Source organism: Apostichopus japonicus, chromosome 21 (assembly GCF_037975245.1).
Source record: "Apostichopus japonicus isolate 1M-3 chromosome 21, ASM3797524v1, whole genome shotgun sequence".
NCBI lineage: Eukaryota > Metazoa > Echinodermata > Holothuroidea > Aspidochirotida > Stichopodidae > Apostichopus > Apostichopus japonicus.
Window position 1 is genome coordinate 6383805 of NC_092581.1, and position 17387 is coordinate 6401191.

At 37.0% G+C, this 17387-nt stretch overlaps 1 protein-coding gene and 1 long non-coding RNA gene across 2 annotated transcripts in view; one reads left to right on the plus strand and one right to left on the minus strand.

Moving 5' to 3' along the window:
* Positions 1-11431, plus strand: part of LOC139962875 (uncharacterized) — a 34772-nt gene extending 23341 nt beyond the window's left edge. Inside the window, exons 3-4 of the long non-coding RNA XR_011791388.1 lie at positions 9188-9355; positions 10427-11431. This is a non-coding gene — a long non-coding RNA (uncharacterized lncRNA). The remainder of the gene's footprint in view (positions 1-9187; positions 9356-10426) is intronic.
* Positions 11432-11576: 145 nt separating this feature from the next.
* Positions 11577-17387, minus strand: part of LOC139962864 (uncharacterized) — a 62571-nt gene continuing 56760 nt past the window's right edge. Inside the window, exon 23 of the mRNA XM_071963251.1 lies at positions 11577-13334. Coding sequence (XP_071819352.1) covers positions 13317-13334 — 18 coding nt within the window. The 3' untranslated portion in view covers positions 11577-13316. The remainder of the gene's footprint in view (positions 13335-17387) is intronic.

The window sequence follows — 17387 nt, forward strand, 5'->3', positions numbered from 1 at the left end:
ATGCGGTCAAATCATTCTGGAAAGTTTGAAGAAAAATCATTCAGATTCCCATTGGGGCCTTTATCAAGTTGGTATATTAAAATAATTCTGTGCTGATAATATTTGCAGGAACCTTCAGACAACCTCTTTATTGTATATGTGCGAGAATTGACCTGACATATAACTTGGAGAGATTGATCGTTGATAGAGGAGGAGGTACTAAACGTGCCTGGGCAAGTTAATTCATATTTTGATGCATGCCAAATAAGTAAACTGCGAGATGAGATTAATGGTTAGACTCGCTTCTACTTTGACTCGCCCTCTGTTTACCACAAGTGTTATTGAGATGAGATTAATGGTTAGACTCGCTTCTACTTTGACTCGCCCTCTGTTTACCACAAGTGTTATTGAGCGTGTGAAATGAGAGGAAATATGTCACAAGAATCATGATGTCACTGACACTGTACGTCACAATCTGAATTTAAATCATTTTCTATATAAATAAAAAAAAATAAAAAAATAAAATTATTCTATGCCACTGTGAAATTTTACTTCTTTCAGACTGACGTATATTTGTTTCGTTTGAAATGCATTTGGCATCATATGGAGAAAAACCTTTAAGTCTATACTCTTTTATATCAGATATTTAACAAACTTCATGAGGATATTTTGGGACTGCAACTATAATAGGCAAGGGCGTAGGAACCGGGGGGCTGGGGGGCGCCAGCCCCCCCCCCAGTGAAAAATATGGGGGCGGAAGTATCATTCCGCCCCCCCCCCCCCACTCCGCAAGTCAGAAAACCCCTTTTTCATTTCCAAATGAGAAAAAAATCTCATTTGGAGCACCAAATTGCATTTAAGGCCAGGTGAAAATGCAAAATTCTTTACAAAATGGAGTGGGAGTTGAAGTGTGCTATATTGCACCAAATTGCATCTGAGGCCACCTGGAAATGAAAAAAAATTCCAAAAGGGGAGGGGGACACCCCCTCCCCTTAGACCCCTCCCCCAGGCGGGCCATCAGTCTTCAGCCCCTCCCCCCACACAAAAGTACCTTCCTACGCCACTGATAATAGGTTTGCTCCACCCCACCCCCAACCAACCCCCAACCACACCCCGCCCCCAACCACACCCCCATCTCATGAAAACGAAAACAGAAAACATGTAGAGAACTATTATAATAGCATAAATAATAACGGGACTATTGAGAGTTTGCTGTATTGTATACCACTCGGTCGTAATTAAACTAGAATACGGTATTTAATATTGCAAGGATTTGAAGAACGTCTGACGTCATATTGCACCAACCAGAGACAATATAGTTTGGGAGTACACAGCAACATGAAAATGTAAATATAACAGGTACACATCGTTTAACCGGTGTGTTTACATGTCGTCGTCCAGTTACCGGCAACATCTCGTTTTTCTTCCATAAAATGCTTGTTGATTTTTGCAAAGTTAAGACGTATGGATATGGCTTTCCACACGTCATGACAACAAATATTCTTACGAATGTTAAGGCTTCAATTGATTTGACGTCAAATTTCTCTTGACTTATTAATTAGTCAAATAATTTGACAGTGGAAATGATGTCATCCTAAAATGAGTTCAGTGTTAAGTATATATGGCTCTATTAAGGAATTCAGTATTACCTTAAACGGTTCACCGTGAATTGATGATGACTCAGCAACTACGAAACAGGGAGAAAGAGGGCATTGTTTAACTACCTCAGTTTTTCCTTAGCAACACTAACGTTTACTTACTGCATATAAAGAAGGACATATACTTTCTTGTTGCATATGAAATGTTCGAACACGCGAAACACTAAAATATATTAATTTCACAACTTTTGTTATGCGTAAGCTATAGTAAAAACTATAAGATGCTGTTGCATTGTTTTTTTACTTTTAATGCATTATCATGCTTCAAGAACGGTATAGCTCAGTTCCAAACACTATGCGCTCTCTGTCTTACATTTGTTTTAATATTGGCTTCGACAATCAAAACACCTTTTTCTGTGATTTTACTAATAAAACGATCAGTTATGCGAATGATATAATAGAAAATAGTTTCATGTCTGAAACAACATTATTTACGTTCGTTGTTAATTATTAAGAACGTCACAACTGAAATAACAATTAATTTGTGAAGTAGGGGAGTTCAGCCAAGACATGATAATTACCTTTTTGGTTGTTGATGGAGTAGATTTGTCTACAAGACCCCAACAGAGGCTATAGATAATAGTTTATTAATTCATCAAACCATTGCAAATATCGTGATCCAGGTATTCGCCAGGATTTCATTTCCGAAGAGGGCCGTTTTTTCGTTGTATTCTCAGTATACAGTATGAGTTAATGAATACATTCATGCAGTCTACATTATATTCTCAGTATACAGTATGAGTTAATGAATACATTCATGCAGTCTACATTATATTTATTACTTTCATAACCATACGCGTCTATAATCATTCCTTGTACGTGGCAGTAACTTTAAATAAAGACCCTGTCTGACTATTTTTTGCGTAGATTCCGTAACGTAACAGTTTCACCGTTTCTGGTCAGATCTTCTTAATATTATCCTTACTTAGATAGAGAACTTCTTACATATATATTTTCGTTCCGACAAAGATTTGTCCCTTTAAATCTTGGCGACAGATGTATTTAACCGGAACAATCATTCCTGATATTAAGGTTTCCTGGTTTATTTGATTTTGATGACCTACAACTTCCTTATAATGAGCATAAAAGACAACCTATTCACTAAAATCCCTCTAACATTAATATCTGAGTCCGCCATCGAATTATACGTTTTTATTTATAGAAATCATCTTAAAAGGAGAATACATTATTTGTTTCCTGTTTCAACTATAAGTAGGTCGCATCATTTCCTCTTAACGCTTTCAATATATAAGTCCACGAAGATTCCTGAACCATTTACCGCATTATTCCTAAAGAACATAACAAATTAATCATTATATGGTTGTTGAATTTACCTAATGTTTTTTCTGTTTTAACGGCAATTATACAATTTATAAACGGTTGTTGAATATATTAAGACTCTTTCCAATAATTGACATATATTTCTGAAGAGTTCTCAATAACAGTTGTGCTATTGTCTCAACTTACTATATATTTTCTGACCGCATTGAACAACGTTTCGCCGAGTTTGAAAATGATGACTCTTTAACTCAATGCAACAGTCAGAGCTTCATTCAGCTTGAGAAATCAAATTAAGAAGTAAAACCAAGCAAAGTTGTATATTCACGAAACATATTACATTATCCAGTGCAAAAAATATTGGAAAATGAGTAACTGAGGAGATTCACCTCCCCTTCCTCCTTCTTGATCTTTCCCTTCCTTTCCCTGCCCTCTTCCCTTTCTCATCACTTCCCTCTTTTCACCGCTGACCCATGTCAAACCCCCAAGCCCCACATCCAGCCCCTCCCCCCCCCCCAAAAAAAACTCAAAAGCTAAACGAAAATTCTCTGTTATAATATATATGAAATACAACAGAGCTCACAAAAGACTTGGGATCGGGGAAACATAAAATGATCATACGCTGTCCATATAGGGCAAACGTTTTGAATCGTATTGATCTGTTTAATCTGAGTGCAGTATATATTCTTGTACATAACTTTTTGCAATGAGTCTGGCTAATAAACCTTCTTCGTACTGTATAATACCGTTATACAGTTCATCATGGTGATAAAGATTACCTGTGAACATTACGTCACGTCTGCTTTATCAACTTTCTTTGTTTCATTTCCTGCAGTCATTTCAGAAAGATCCCAACGTTAAAACCGAAAAACTTAAATATCTCTTACAGCTATCGGATTCAAATCATTGAACGTTTCATGTATCGTTTGTTTCTTGCTTATTAAGCAAACACAATGATTAGATTAATATTCGCCCAAGATATTTTGTTTCAGGTTTCTTTACAGAAATCAAAATGAAAGGCAGAAAGTATCCAATTGACAAAAACCTTCACAATTTCAAGAGATTTAATTTGTCTTTCAAAACAATTATTTCCCCCTTAACGGAGATGAACTTTTATAAAACAAAACAGAAAACACGAAAACTCGATCTGAAAGTCAAATGACAATTTGGGAGCCCATTAGAGTGTATGAATTGAATAGATTTACATAAGTAAATGGCTCTCCTCTCAGTGGAAGCGTGTGAGATGGACAATCATTTTTCATTTTATTCGCGACAACAATGGGATGAAAGTTTTTGCTCGATCAGTCTTCGTGACGTAGGTTTGTAGATACGATTGATGTAGTTCTCACTGATTCTTATTCTAGACTGCTAGACCATGCAGATATAAGGCAGAGCAATAGCTACAGGCACTAAACATAAGAGCACTAATACGGAAACAAATCCAATCAAAATAATCTAATAACTTCATTGCATTAGTTAAACACAGTCTAAATGATACTGACAAATGAATTGGCTCGATTATATAAGTCATGCAAGTCTAAGTCATGTATAATAACTATTTCTGTGTCGATTAGTCTGCACAAAATAAAAACCTTGGTCGTTTTTATCAGGTAAAGAGAGTTTAGTAAATTCATCTGTTGTGGCAATAGTGCTCTTGTTGTGATATTGCAATATTCACTTCAGTGGTGCATTCTGAGGCCTATTTGACTTTAAATGAGGTAAATAATTAAATATATATATGGGCTGCACGGTTGTGTAAATAACTGCATTTATTCACAGTCAGGTTAAACTGTAAGGAGATCTCCTATAGAAAGTGCATTTCCATGAACAAATACATACTGCCTACGCATTTCTCCCTCACAAACAAGATAACTTCCTACGGATATATCCAAGGTATTGGTGTGGATAATGTGGGGGTGGGCGCGTGTAAAAGTTATTATGTCGAAAGACGGTACTATTTTGAATCCGAATATTTGGAGTCATAAAGAATGCAACACTTGTATTTGAATTCTGTGTTAATATTTTACTATTTCTGTCATTAAATTAATCCACATGCTTTTTCCATCCCTTTACTACTCCCACTGCTCCTTGGATTTGTTCTGCGATTTTCTGGGATCAATGATCATTGCAGGTGTAAATAAATTAACCACGTGACACCACCATTAAGTGATGAATGAATTATGGAATACTATACAGTACAATATAATACCATATATAACACTTTCTTATACTTATTCTGGGACACAATTGAGAAAGCTTCAATCTTCATATCAGGTTATACAAATAAAGTTTCGTGAGAGGAGAAAATGTCGCCGCACTTATTGACCGATAGTGCACTTTAAGCTTATTTGAAGTCATCCCCAACAGATTAAAACTTTGAGTGATTAGTACTATTTACGTCCATTATTAAATGGCGATGATGAATTATCAAGCATAACGGTAAATTGTCTGTACTAATGGTAGGTAAACCATATTCCATCGTATCAGAATTCCCTGTGGACATGTCGAAAACCTCAACTCTCCCATATTAGAGTCATTTTTTCTCCAGAAATAATCATTATTCGTGCATGAGGAACAATTCACGGATCAATGAATCTTCCTAAATCGTTAAGGTTTCTCTGTTTTTCCTTCTTAAGCATTTTCTATAGCATACATCAGTGAGGTTATATTTATCTCCAAATGCTAAGTTGCAACCAAGAATCCCCCTACCCACACAGCTCCAGTCACGGCACGATTTAAATCCACCAAAAGAACGTTACGGTAGTTGCGTTTTAGCAATGATAATCCTCTTATTTCACTTCAACACAAAAGAGGCCGTCATGTGCAAATATTATGATCTGACGACAAAAGGATTAACGTTACGTATGTTACAAGATTAAGGCATATTACTGTGAAGAAAATAAGACAATTTGAAAGAAAATAAAGCTATTAAACACTGTTATTGCTTGTATTGGTTTTTAAGTATTATTTTTCATTTTTCTTTGATATCTAATGTTACAGCTGTGAATGTACACTGAATGCAAGATATGGTCAAAAGTAAATCGGAAGATAAACTTAACTTAATTTTGTGTTCGAAAATATTACAACACGTTTCTTATCAGGCAGCCTTCCAACAAAAGGTACCGTATGTTATTTCTAACAGACATTTCTGGATATTTAATTATATATGCGTGTACACTTACGTCTGACTGTGCAATGACATATGTGCATCCAACAAATTATATTCTGTACTAATTTAAAATTGATGGACTAAATGGAAAAAAAATAATCAGAGTAAACGTACTGCATGGTATAAAGCTTATTTTCAGTTTAATTTTGATGTTTACTTTATTAGTTGTCTTGTATTATATTATTCTAACGTGAATGGTTGAACTTTTACATATGCCTTTAGACAACATAATTAGCGGTTTATCTTCTAGCTAATTAGTTGCTGCCGTCGTGTACAGTTCTGGAAGTAGTAGACTACGATTTCAGTGACGTACGTGGAATTCCGAGAGCAAGTTATAAAACGAACACTTGACAAGTAAATTATCACACCATTTCAAACCAAATGTCTAAGCTAGAACAAGCTTAACACCGCAGGTACACAGGTTTTAGTTTTGGTCACCGACAAACCATGAATGAAAAATCTTAGGCGTAGTAATGGTTACTAATTCCAATTCAGAAATGTACAATCATTGACGGCCTGGGGCATGAATTGCTACCTGCCATTTTGCGTTTTGGACGAAAATAGGCTTTCGCTACCCAGAGGCGCATCGGTTCCGATAGGCCAATCAGCTATCGGGACGATAATGCCACAACTGTCCACGTTTCCATTTGCTATTGTTCTGTTGCGTCATAGGCGTACGGGACCATTTCAGTTTGGGGGGGCAGAACTTTTTGTGCCCGAAAGTTTCCGTGACACTATCTAAGCGGAGCGCCACCATCGGTTGGCGCGTAGCGTACAAGAAAATTTTGGGCACACAATGCCTCTCAGATTGCCGGAAACGGCACTTCTGAGGCCTTGCAAGTTGCATCTAAACATTCTTTATTTTATAATCTCACGTTTTAGAAATTTACACTTCCCCAAAAATTTGGTATATTAGAAGAAGAAAAAATGGTAACATCACTTTGAAGGGCAAAAATGGGACAGTATATTTTTTAAGCTCCTATTTAGTTACCTTATTTATTATTTTAACACAGTACTCAGCTACCTCCAGAAAAACATACATTGTTCAACAACACGTAAGCGGGATAATGTCGCTGTGTCGGGTGAGACTGCAATTTGTCTCACAAAAAAGTATAAAATATAACAAAGAATATGATAAACCCGTACTTCTATGCTTGTAGGCACCCCCCCCCCCCACCATCCATGAAAAAGAAAATGTATCTTCTATATACACTCATGTTGGGGATATCCAGGTCAAGGGCGGCGGAAGCACTTTTAATCTGGGGGGCACCTACATCAAAGGGCACTTTGCAGAAATTCGATTGGACTGATGCAGCCCTATATTTAGTACCCTTTATAACTCTTATTGTATTATCTTATTTGTGTATACACATCACTCCATCAACGCCCCCCCCCCCCCTAAAGGAAAATATGCATACCAGCACTGCAATATCCAATACGCAAATTGGGAAACAAGGAACAAGTTTTCTCTTGAGACAAAATGAGGTGAAATCATGCTAGTTGCTAATGTAGGAATCTTCCGAATTAGACTGGTTTTTTTCTTGTTAATATCTTAACAAATTTTCCATTCGAAATAGTTTTAAGTTTGACCCACAGAAATTCATTAAAAGTCACGGGCTTAGCCAGGATTTGCAAAGTTGTATGCACGACTATCTGAGCGGAGCGCCACCATCGGTTGGCGCGGAGCGTACTATAAAAATTTTTGGTTTTACAAACCCCTCAGATGGCCGGAAACGGCCCTTCCCGAGTGTTCATTATGGTTCCCTGGCCTCTTGCTAACTTGAGGCACCTCAATTTTTATATAGAAAAAAGGCACATTTTTAACCTGAGGAAAATTGGGGGGGGGGCACGTGCCCCTGTGCCCCCCGGTTCCGCCGCCCTTGGTCCAGGTAAACAATTGACTAGTTAGAAGGAAAAAAAATTGATCTTGCAAAAAGCGTGGTAGCCCAGATGAACTGCGCTTACGGTGGTGTTACACGGAAATATTCGGGCATAATGATGCTGAATAAAGAAAATCATGGAATTGTCGGGCAAAAATTTGAAAAAGATTCGGGCAAGCTACTGCATATTTATATTCCAGATGACAAGAAATTCGGGCAAAAGTCCTGAAAAATTCGGGCAGCCTAAAAAAAATATATATATATATATTTTTTTTTGTCCTCTTAGGCTGCCCGAATTTTTCAGGACTTTTGCCCGAATTTCTTGTCCTCTGGAAATTTGGGGGGGCAGTCTGCCCCCCCCCCTGCCCCCCCCCCCCCCCCGCCTCGTACTCCTATGTGTTGCGTCTCGAATCTAAGAAAGGAATATATTATCTTGAATACAGGGATGCAGAGCGAGTCACATTCAGACAATAACGGAGAGAGAAATTAGTAGATTTAGGACAGGATTTAATCACCTATAATTATAAATACATATACAGCTTTACAACTTCTCTGAGGCTTCTCAAAGACAACAAAATGTAACAAGCCAGTTCTCTCTAACTCTAAGACAAATTACCTCTAACTGACTCCCATCCTGATCTTATTGAGATTAACCTAAGCTTATATTGACATTAATGATTGACTTTACTCATTATTGCTTACATTGATATTAATGAGAACCTCCAGAAAACGACAACCGGAAATTCATGTTGAAACTCTGTTTTGCCCGTAACACTATCCTGCACCAAGAACTATGAAAGCCTTAAGAAATCACCAAAGAAAACATTTGAACACGAAAAGCCAACTTTACGCCTCTGAACTGATATACTCTCAGCCCCAGTTCTCTGGCATGGTCAGGAACGTGACGGTGCCATAATGTCGCTAGTAACTAGTACAGTAATGTGTACCGTACTACCGGAAGCAATATGATACTGCACATGCTCTTAGCGAGAAAATTATTATAGATTTAAAGTTCTATCTAATCGACTTTTAATGTGTTGGATAAAAGCCTCACGAGTCTATACATGTCCTTGCCCCTTTAGTTTGTCATAGTTTGATCGACTGACATTATGCCTTATAATACAAACACTAAATATGAAAACTATATGTAAAGTTACGTTACTGAAAGATTATGGTTCTGCGAATGTCCTACTAACGTTCTTTTCTGTTATCTATATTTACAGAATCTTTCAGCAACCAGTTAAAGGGTCACCATGCACAAACTCATAGTCATTTTGCTTCTGGCAATAGTTGCCATGGCAGCATTCGTTGCGTCACAAGAAGATGTATACGACGAAGCTCTGATGACTGATTTATTTGAAGAGTACAAACGAAAATCCAGAACTAAAGCTGTGAGTATTAGCTGTCTCTTACGTTTATGACCGAGCTGCTTTTCATTCTGTATTTACTTATTTATCAATTTATGTTTAACTTTTTTATGTTTATATCATTTGTGTCGGTATGTTATTAAGAAATTCAATATAACGGTTACTTTATTTAAATACATGTTAAATATAAAGGGAAACATCGACAGTGGCTGACTATCGTCTTTAATATCAGTATAGTTGCAAAGATTTAAATGAGCTTTGTTAGATTTAATATAACTTTTTTTATAGAAACAATCATTTAACTTTTTAAGTTGCTACCATTTGGGGAAAGAAGTTACATATATGTAGGAACATAAATCAGTTGTCTTTTCTAAATCCTAATTATTCCGCTGAAATCAAGAATTATTATGAGTTGATTCAAGAGCCATTCCATTGACGGATTCTTGTCACTTTGGATGAACAGTTAAAGACAATTTGGTTGATCCTGCGGCCATGTTTGACATGAAACAGTTCTGGATTGTAATGATTTTCTTTCACCACATGGCTATAATTACTTTGGTCTGTTATCAAACATCAGCCTGCCAAAATCCTTTTAACGATCAAACGTTCCTTTCTTTTGATGAGGACTTAATGACGAACGTCGAAGTTTAAGCACGGAGGGCACAATTAAATACCGAATAACGAAAAATTAATACCAGTTTATAGCTTTTATATATAACGAGTCAATCTAGATTTGAGTATTCTCGTTTCGTTTATCAGCCAGAAGTAATAGTTGACATTAGTTAATTTTATCGTCCTAATTTGTTCATCGTTTTTGTCACGTTTGTTTAAGTGTGATATGTTTAAATGTTTCCATGCAACTATGTGCTTTCAATTAAACTGTAGAAATAATTAAAACTTTCTGCGGAAAATGAAGGAGTGCGTCTCTTTTTGCATTCAGTACTTCAATGTGCGGGCTGCACACTTTATACATCCCACATGATATGATATCAGTAAATCCACTGTATGTGTCAACTACATATTTTATTCATCCGACATATGATATCAGAGCTCAATACCAACATGACTTCTACTTTCATTCTGTTTATTTTATAGTGTATCAAATATGGCGGCAACTGCAAAGTGGACTCCATTTACAGAAACAACTGTTGCCGGGGTTACAGCTGTCGAGGTCCAGCGGGTGTCAGATGCTTCAATAAAGAGTGTGTCTGCCAGAAACACGACAAACTTGCTTTTCTCTTTTCGTGAGCTATCATGCCGACGTCAATTCATTCGCATTCTTATTACATAATGTGTAATTACGGATATGCTCTATGAGACACTGTAGTAAAATAATGATAATTTAAAAAAAATGATAATATACCTGAAGAGGACCTTTTTCCATCCTCTTATAACGCACTGAAACATAAAAACAAATAATAAGGTCAAAATTAGTTTTCCCCTTGGTGGGTACATGATCTTTTAGCGTACAGTCTGTTTTGTTAAATATGAATTGAAAGAATTATACACACGTTAGTATAAGTGGATGTCAACGCAGGGTAACGTGTCGTTAAAATGCCAGTAGATTATGTACTAGGATGTAGAGAGCCATCTTCAAGGAAAGTACTTATATACATATAGTCGTGTAAAGTGAACGACGGCTAGCTGATCATATCTTCACTTGTTTCGTCATGATAGAATAAAACCATTAGCACTTTATTTCAGGTATTCTCGTGACTCGGAAGAAACGAAACGGTAAACCGAGTTAAGAACCCTTATAGAACACATAGTACAAACTGAATGCAAACACATTAAGAATAAGTCATTTTACTTCAAACATTCCTTACATTGTAATGACTTCAAGGTGTAGCCTATGCATTAGGTGAGGTTTAAATATCCTTTAGCTTAAAATTCAGCCTCTTTTCAGATGTAAATATATTATTTCGTTATCGAAAAAAGGGATAACAATATTAAAGTGGTAAAATACTTTCCCGCCGGCTGGCAAAATGACGATTCAGTTTCTTTTACATGGCTGACAATAGTTCCTTTTGTGGTAGATGTTTCTGAATTAATGTTATCGGTTTCTTATGTGTATCTATATGTTTAAAGGTATTGCCTAAATTTAAAAAAAAATGATACTCTGTTATCCTTGAAGCTGTAAAAATATATAAAAACTGGAAGAATATACTATATATGAGCAATCCTTCAGGCAGATCACGTGACGCAATAGTTACAGTTGCACTTTGGAATAATAATCATTACAAGCAAACGTTAATGTCAAGACCAAAATGGCAGTAAAGACGGTTTACTTAAGGGGAAACTATAATACATCTTACATATTAGTAGTGAGCACATCTAAGAGTAAACGGACACTACGAATCGCATACTACATTGATGACCTTCGTAACGTTGGAACTTGCAAGACCTGTGCCCAGTCCAAATACCTAAAGAATATCTATATTACAAGGTCTTCTATGTTTCAATTAATATATCTGCAAAGGGACTCAATGATTTGCCTATAAGTTAATTAGGTCTGCAAATGTCGTGAATATTCTACTACCCTATGGCAGCGTCGTGTCCTACATTGTGTTAGTCGTGTGCACAATACGTCGTAGTATAGGTAAGCTGCTAGACGCTTCGGTATATGCCATACAAAAATTATCATTAAAATGAAACAGGACTATGATGACAGTTTGATTCTTGACACTAGTATCCAACATTTTTAGTAATATTCATGTGAACCCCCTATACATATAAGTACAGGAAAGAAATGAACGAGAAATCTTTCTGATGTGTTCTTAATTCATTGTTATTATTGTTTATCAATATTTAAATCAGTGAAAATTAAAAATCGATGAATATTAAAGCTTGGAGTGACTACTTTGAACTTTCCATCCTATAAGTATACAAAACAACATTCCTGTTCGCCAAATGAGAGTGTGTTTCCATATAATAGATGTACACATCTATACTGTGGTAAGAACTTCCGGTAAACACTCAGCAAAAGCTTGCAATAGTCGAAGTCACTGTTCCAGCAGTTCCGACGAAGAAAATGCTATATATTACAACGAACGTAGCCTCTGTTACGGCTTTTCGGCCAATTCACTGTGTCCGGTCAAGTTTCTGAATATAAACTTATCTTACCACAAGAGTGCCCCTTTAACCATGCCCATCCATTGATCTGTCCACCACAAAGCCTTTGGACACTGTATGTACACATGAATAATCAGATATCTGTGTTAATGATATGATTAATGACGTGTTGATTGATGCTAACCAATGAAACTGTTCATATTATATGCTTACTTAAACAATAAGCATACGCAACTTCACTCCTGATTACGTGATTTGGCTTCCACACTACCAACATTTGCTGCATTTTCAATGATAAATTGGAGATCGTGCGATGCTGTTGCTTTGTTGTATGCCACAAGCAATGCATTAGTGATATAAAAAAAACTGAATATTCATATTCTCTCAATTTAGATAGAGCTCTGATTGGTGGTAGAACTGCATAGGCTTGTGAACTAGTTTTGGAATAATTATATGTTGTGTCTGGAGTCTGTGAAGGTACCGTACCACAATTAATTGCTCCCATTGACTTACACACTAAACTCGTCACTTTCCAAGGCCGGTAGAGCAAAGATAGAAGTTTTCAACTGACATGGCATATGCACCATAATGATATCTAATGGCTCGGGCTATCATAAACCATTCAACTTTTGCCACCATGACCGTTTAGATTTTGAGCTAGAAGAGCTAGAAGAGCTCAAAGTTTATCATGGTGCTCCCCTTCCCAACTGCCAGCTTTCGCTGCTGAATTTTCTTGTTTCACCATATATTTTCTAAAATACCTTCCATCCTCCAGATATTTAGACCATCGGTATAGTTTAATTCATCCTCTTCAACATGAATGGTGATGACTCAGAAAACGCCAAACAAATCAACACAGTAGGGCACTGTTTTCCGACCGAACGGCTAACCTCTCAGGTGGACGTGCAATACTCTAGTTGCGGAGCGATACCTATAGCGTAACAATAAAGATAAGTTATGTTAGAGAACAGCCGTTTTCTAAAAAGAACCAATGAACGAGGAACAGAGCAAAGTAAAATGTTGACTTGGTTAAGTGACCCATATAAAATAGTACGATGTTTGCCATACTGACGTAATATATTCAGTCGGAATAAAGATAGCTAAGCTATGAACGGAAGGTACTATATTAAAAAAATGAGGGCCGCCTCCACCCCATTCCGGCCGATACCACTGTGTTATACCCTCCCTCCAGAGGAAAGGAAACGGAAGAGGGTTCAATCGGGGGAAAGAGAGGGAGAAGGAGAGAACTCCCAATGCATTGGGACATGTGACTTTGATTTGAACATGTCTCTTGAAATGGGTCCTATTGCATTCTGTAACAAGGACTCCATTTATTTGAATATTTCTCAAGAAAGCGGCACTTGTTTTATATTTTACATTTTCTGAATTCTTCAACAGAAGGACACGTCTCATTTTGTTTTTCGAGTGGGGGGAGAGTCTTAACAAAAGGCCACTTTTTTAACAACACAGGGCAATTTTCATTTAAAAAAGGGGTGCTGTTCATTATCAACTTCTTATTTATGGAATGGGGCACTTTGGTGGGGAGTACACATGTATTACCTTCTAGCAAATGTGTGTGTACCCAATCTAACCGATCCGTTCACTCAATAACTAAAACTCAGTCAAAGTCTCAACGTAACTTTCCAGTATTTTTATTGAGTTGCGATAACCAAGGGACTTTAGAAATATCATTTTCACAACTCCTGACTCTGCAATTGCTGGCAACATTTTGATTTCTAGGTAGAAGCATCTCACAAAAGGCTGATGTCGAGATGAACTAGTAAAAATCGACATTTTGATAACAAACTACAATGTTTTGATAAAGCAATCTATATTTAATTTCATGTATTTCTAATGTGCCTACTTAACCATTGTAAGAGTCACAGAAAAGACTAAAATATGTATTCATCCTTTACAGGTTCCAGTAAAATATCAAATGAAAACACCCAACATCGAATTTATATATTAAAAAAAACAATGCGTTAAGAAAGTAGGAAGTGGAGTGACCATATATAATAACATTGTACAGAGCAGTACAAGAGTATAAGCAAATATGCAATCAATGACGTTGCAGATATCATTCCAACATTTTGTACATGCTGTCGCTATGACGTCATCTATCACCGAGTGCCAACAAGTCATGCCCAGGCAAACCATTACCTCCATGGGCAAACCAAGTAGGAGTTTAGGTCAGTTTGATATATTCAACCTGCAGTGACCTCATGACCGTTGACTTATTATAATATCTAATGTGATAAAACACTGAATGTCACGTAGCCATGAAGTCAGTTTTTTGTGTGTATATTTTGACCTCTAATCTCTAATCTTTGACTCTATGAACTAATTAACAAAAGAACAATAACTGTGGTTGATTTTTGGCTTTATTAACTTAATGCCCTTTCGCGGTATTTTCCTTCTGGAGTACGGTTTAAAAGATGTTCAGGGCACACTTTTGACACGTGTGGCCTGAAGGAGAAGTCAGTTACGCCACTGGGTGATGGCGCCAAACCCCATCACCTCCACTATAGTCTTCACATCAGTTTTATAGATTCTAGTTAAGAATCGCACTGAATCTCATAATTCTGCTTTATTTGAAATTTAAATCATAATGTCAAACTTTCAAGTCTCCGGAATGAACCGACTGCTTTATGGCTTCAGATATATATATATATATATATATATATATATTCCACTACTTTGTTTTTTTACGACATGGCACGCTTCAGACCATTGTTTCATCTGCAGGGGCCGCTATTTGGAAGTTCTCAATCCATGTTATTTCATTTTCTTTAATTTAGTTTAGTAACGAGACGGCCACAACAGCAGTATAATATTTGGTCCCCGGATGATTTCAAGATATATGTATTCCTTAAAGGGACACAGGCCTAAACATCATATTTAACTTGTATCAGAGATTTCCCCTAAACAGCTAACTCCCGCTAACAGCAAAAACAAATTGTTGTTCCAAGTGGTAAATATTTTAGTGTAAAATTTGTTTATTGAGCTGTCATTTGTAAATCTGTGATGTGATAATGCCACTAGTAAACCTTTTACATTCTCTATGCTTTTCTTTTCATATATTCAAAGTAGAATGATAGCAGTGTTTACATTGAAACCAATGCCATAACTAAGTCATATAAAGAGCTTCCAAAATTTGATAAATTAAACGCTTGCAAAACCCATCTCCATCACAGAAAATAAACGTGGTAATAATTTTAAAAAGCATATAACCAGTTGAGGTACAGATGGTGTCCTATTTAAATCTGTGCTATCTCACAAATGGAATATGACTTTTTCTCTGTTTGGGGAAGAAGGCGTTTATGACCGTATTTGTTTCAGTCCGATCATATAGACCAATTATGATTGTTGTATCTCCTTGAACATCCGAGCGCAACCTGCCTGTTTCCTAGTAGGCCAGAATACTACTATTTTAAACACCAAATAATGGTGGTGTTCTTTCAGTAACTTCATCCGTGGCGTCAGTTGCCGTGATTAGTTATATTCTTGAAGAGACCAGCCTCCTGGAATCCTGAATTCGTGGCACCGACAATTTCAATGGCGTAGGAAGGTACTTTTGAGTGGGGGGGGGGGGATGAAGAATGATGGCCGGCCTTGGGGAGGGGTCTCAGTGTGTCCCCTGCCCTTTGGAATTTTTTTGCATTTCCAGGTGGCCTCAGATGCAATTTGGTGCAATATAGCACACTTCAACATCCCACTACATTTTGTAAATAATTTTGCATATTCACCTAGCCTTAGATGCAATTTGGTGCTCCAAATGAGATTTTTTTCTCATTTGGAAATGAAAAAGGGGTTTTCTGACTTGCGGAGCGGGGGGGCGGAATGTTACTTCCGCCCCCCATGTTTTTCACCAGGGGCTGGCGCCCCCAGCCCCCCCGGTTGCGAATTTTTTTTTCCCAAACAGGTTTGCAATTGTGTGTAAATAGTCGCTCATGATTGGTCGGAGAAGTTACGTCATCACAATGGAAACCCTTCACTTCAAGGTTATCAAAATGTCTGCATCCATTCGTTGCAACGAAGATATACCCGTTCAAAATTACCCGCAGCTTTTCGTTAATATATGTAGATGTGTTTGGAATTGGTTTAGACATATTGAGCACACTATAGTATTGTATGATCTACTTTGATCGAAGATTTCTGTGAAGGCATTAATCGATAACATCGCACAGTGAAAGTTTCGTACAGGGGTACATAACACATGCGCTGTAGGCCTATATGTATTAAAACTGTGTATAGTAAAGGCTTCATAATTGACGCACCCCCGTAATTGACGCACCTTCAATTATTACTAGCAACGATAGAGCAGGCCACTTAAACTTTTTGCAGTCTAGCAAAATTAGATATTTCATGAGTTTGAATCCATTTCAGCTATTTGCTGACCAAATTGTGACACTTTTTAAGCTTTTAAAACCCTCCCCCTAGTTTTGCACGTTTTTTGGGCATTTGGAAATCTTACACCCTAAAAATAACCAACATTACCTCATTATGATAACACTACTCTCTGGGACCTCACCTGTCTGAGCTTAGATGCTCAGAGCAAAGCAAACAACATCTAAAGTCAATGGATGTATACTAAGGCCTACACTACAGTTAGCTTATCGACGAATGTGCAATTTAGGGGTATGGAAGAACTTGACACGGCAGACATTTTGTGGTCAAATTCTGCTGAAGTGTACGGTGCATAAGCACAGAACCTTAATTATTTTGAGATCGTAACATTTCTGAGGAACTACACATATGAAAAACACATACAGTTGAGTGATTTGGATTTTTCCTTGATAGACATCGTTGATAAAATCCTTAAGTGCGTCAATTATGAGCCCACCATGCTACACAGTGCAGTGACGGAAATATATCATATTGTACACTATACTGTTTTGCGTATATTCGTTCAAGACTGTACTCGCGTCGTGAAGTTGATTTTGGTGTAGGCCTACCCTTTCCACGAAACGAATTCTGATTTTAA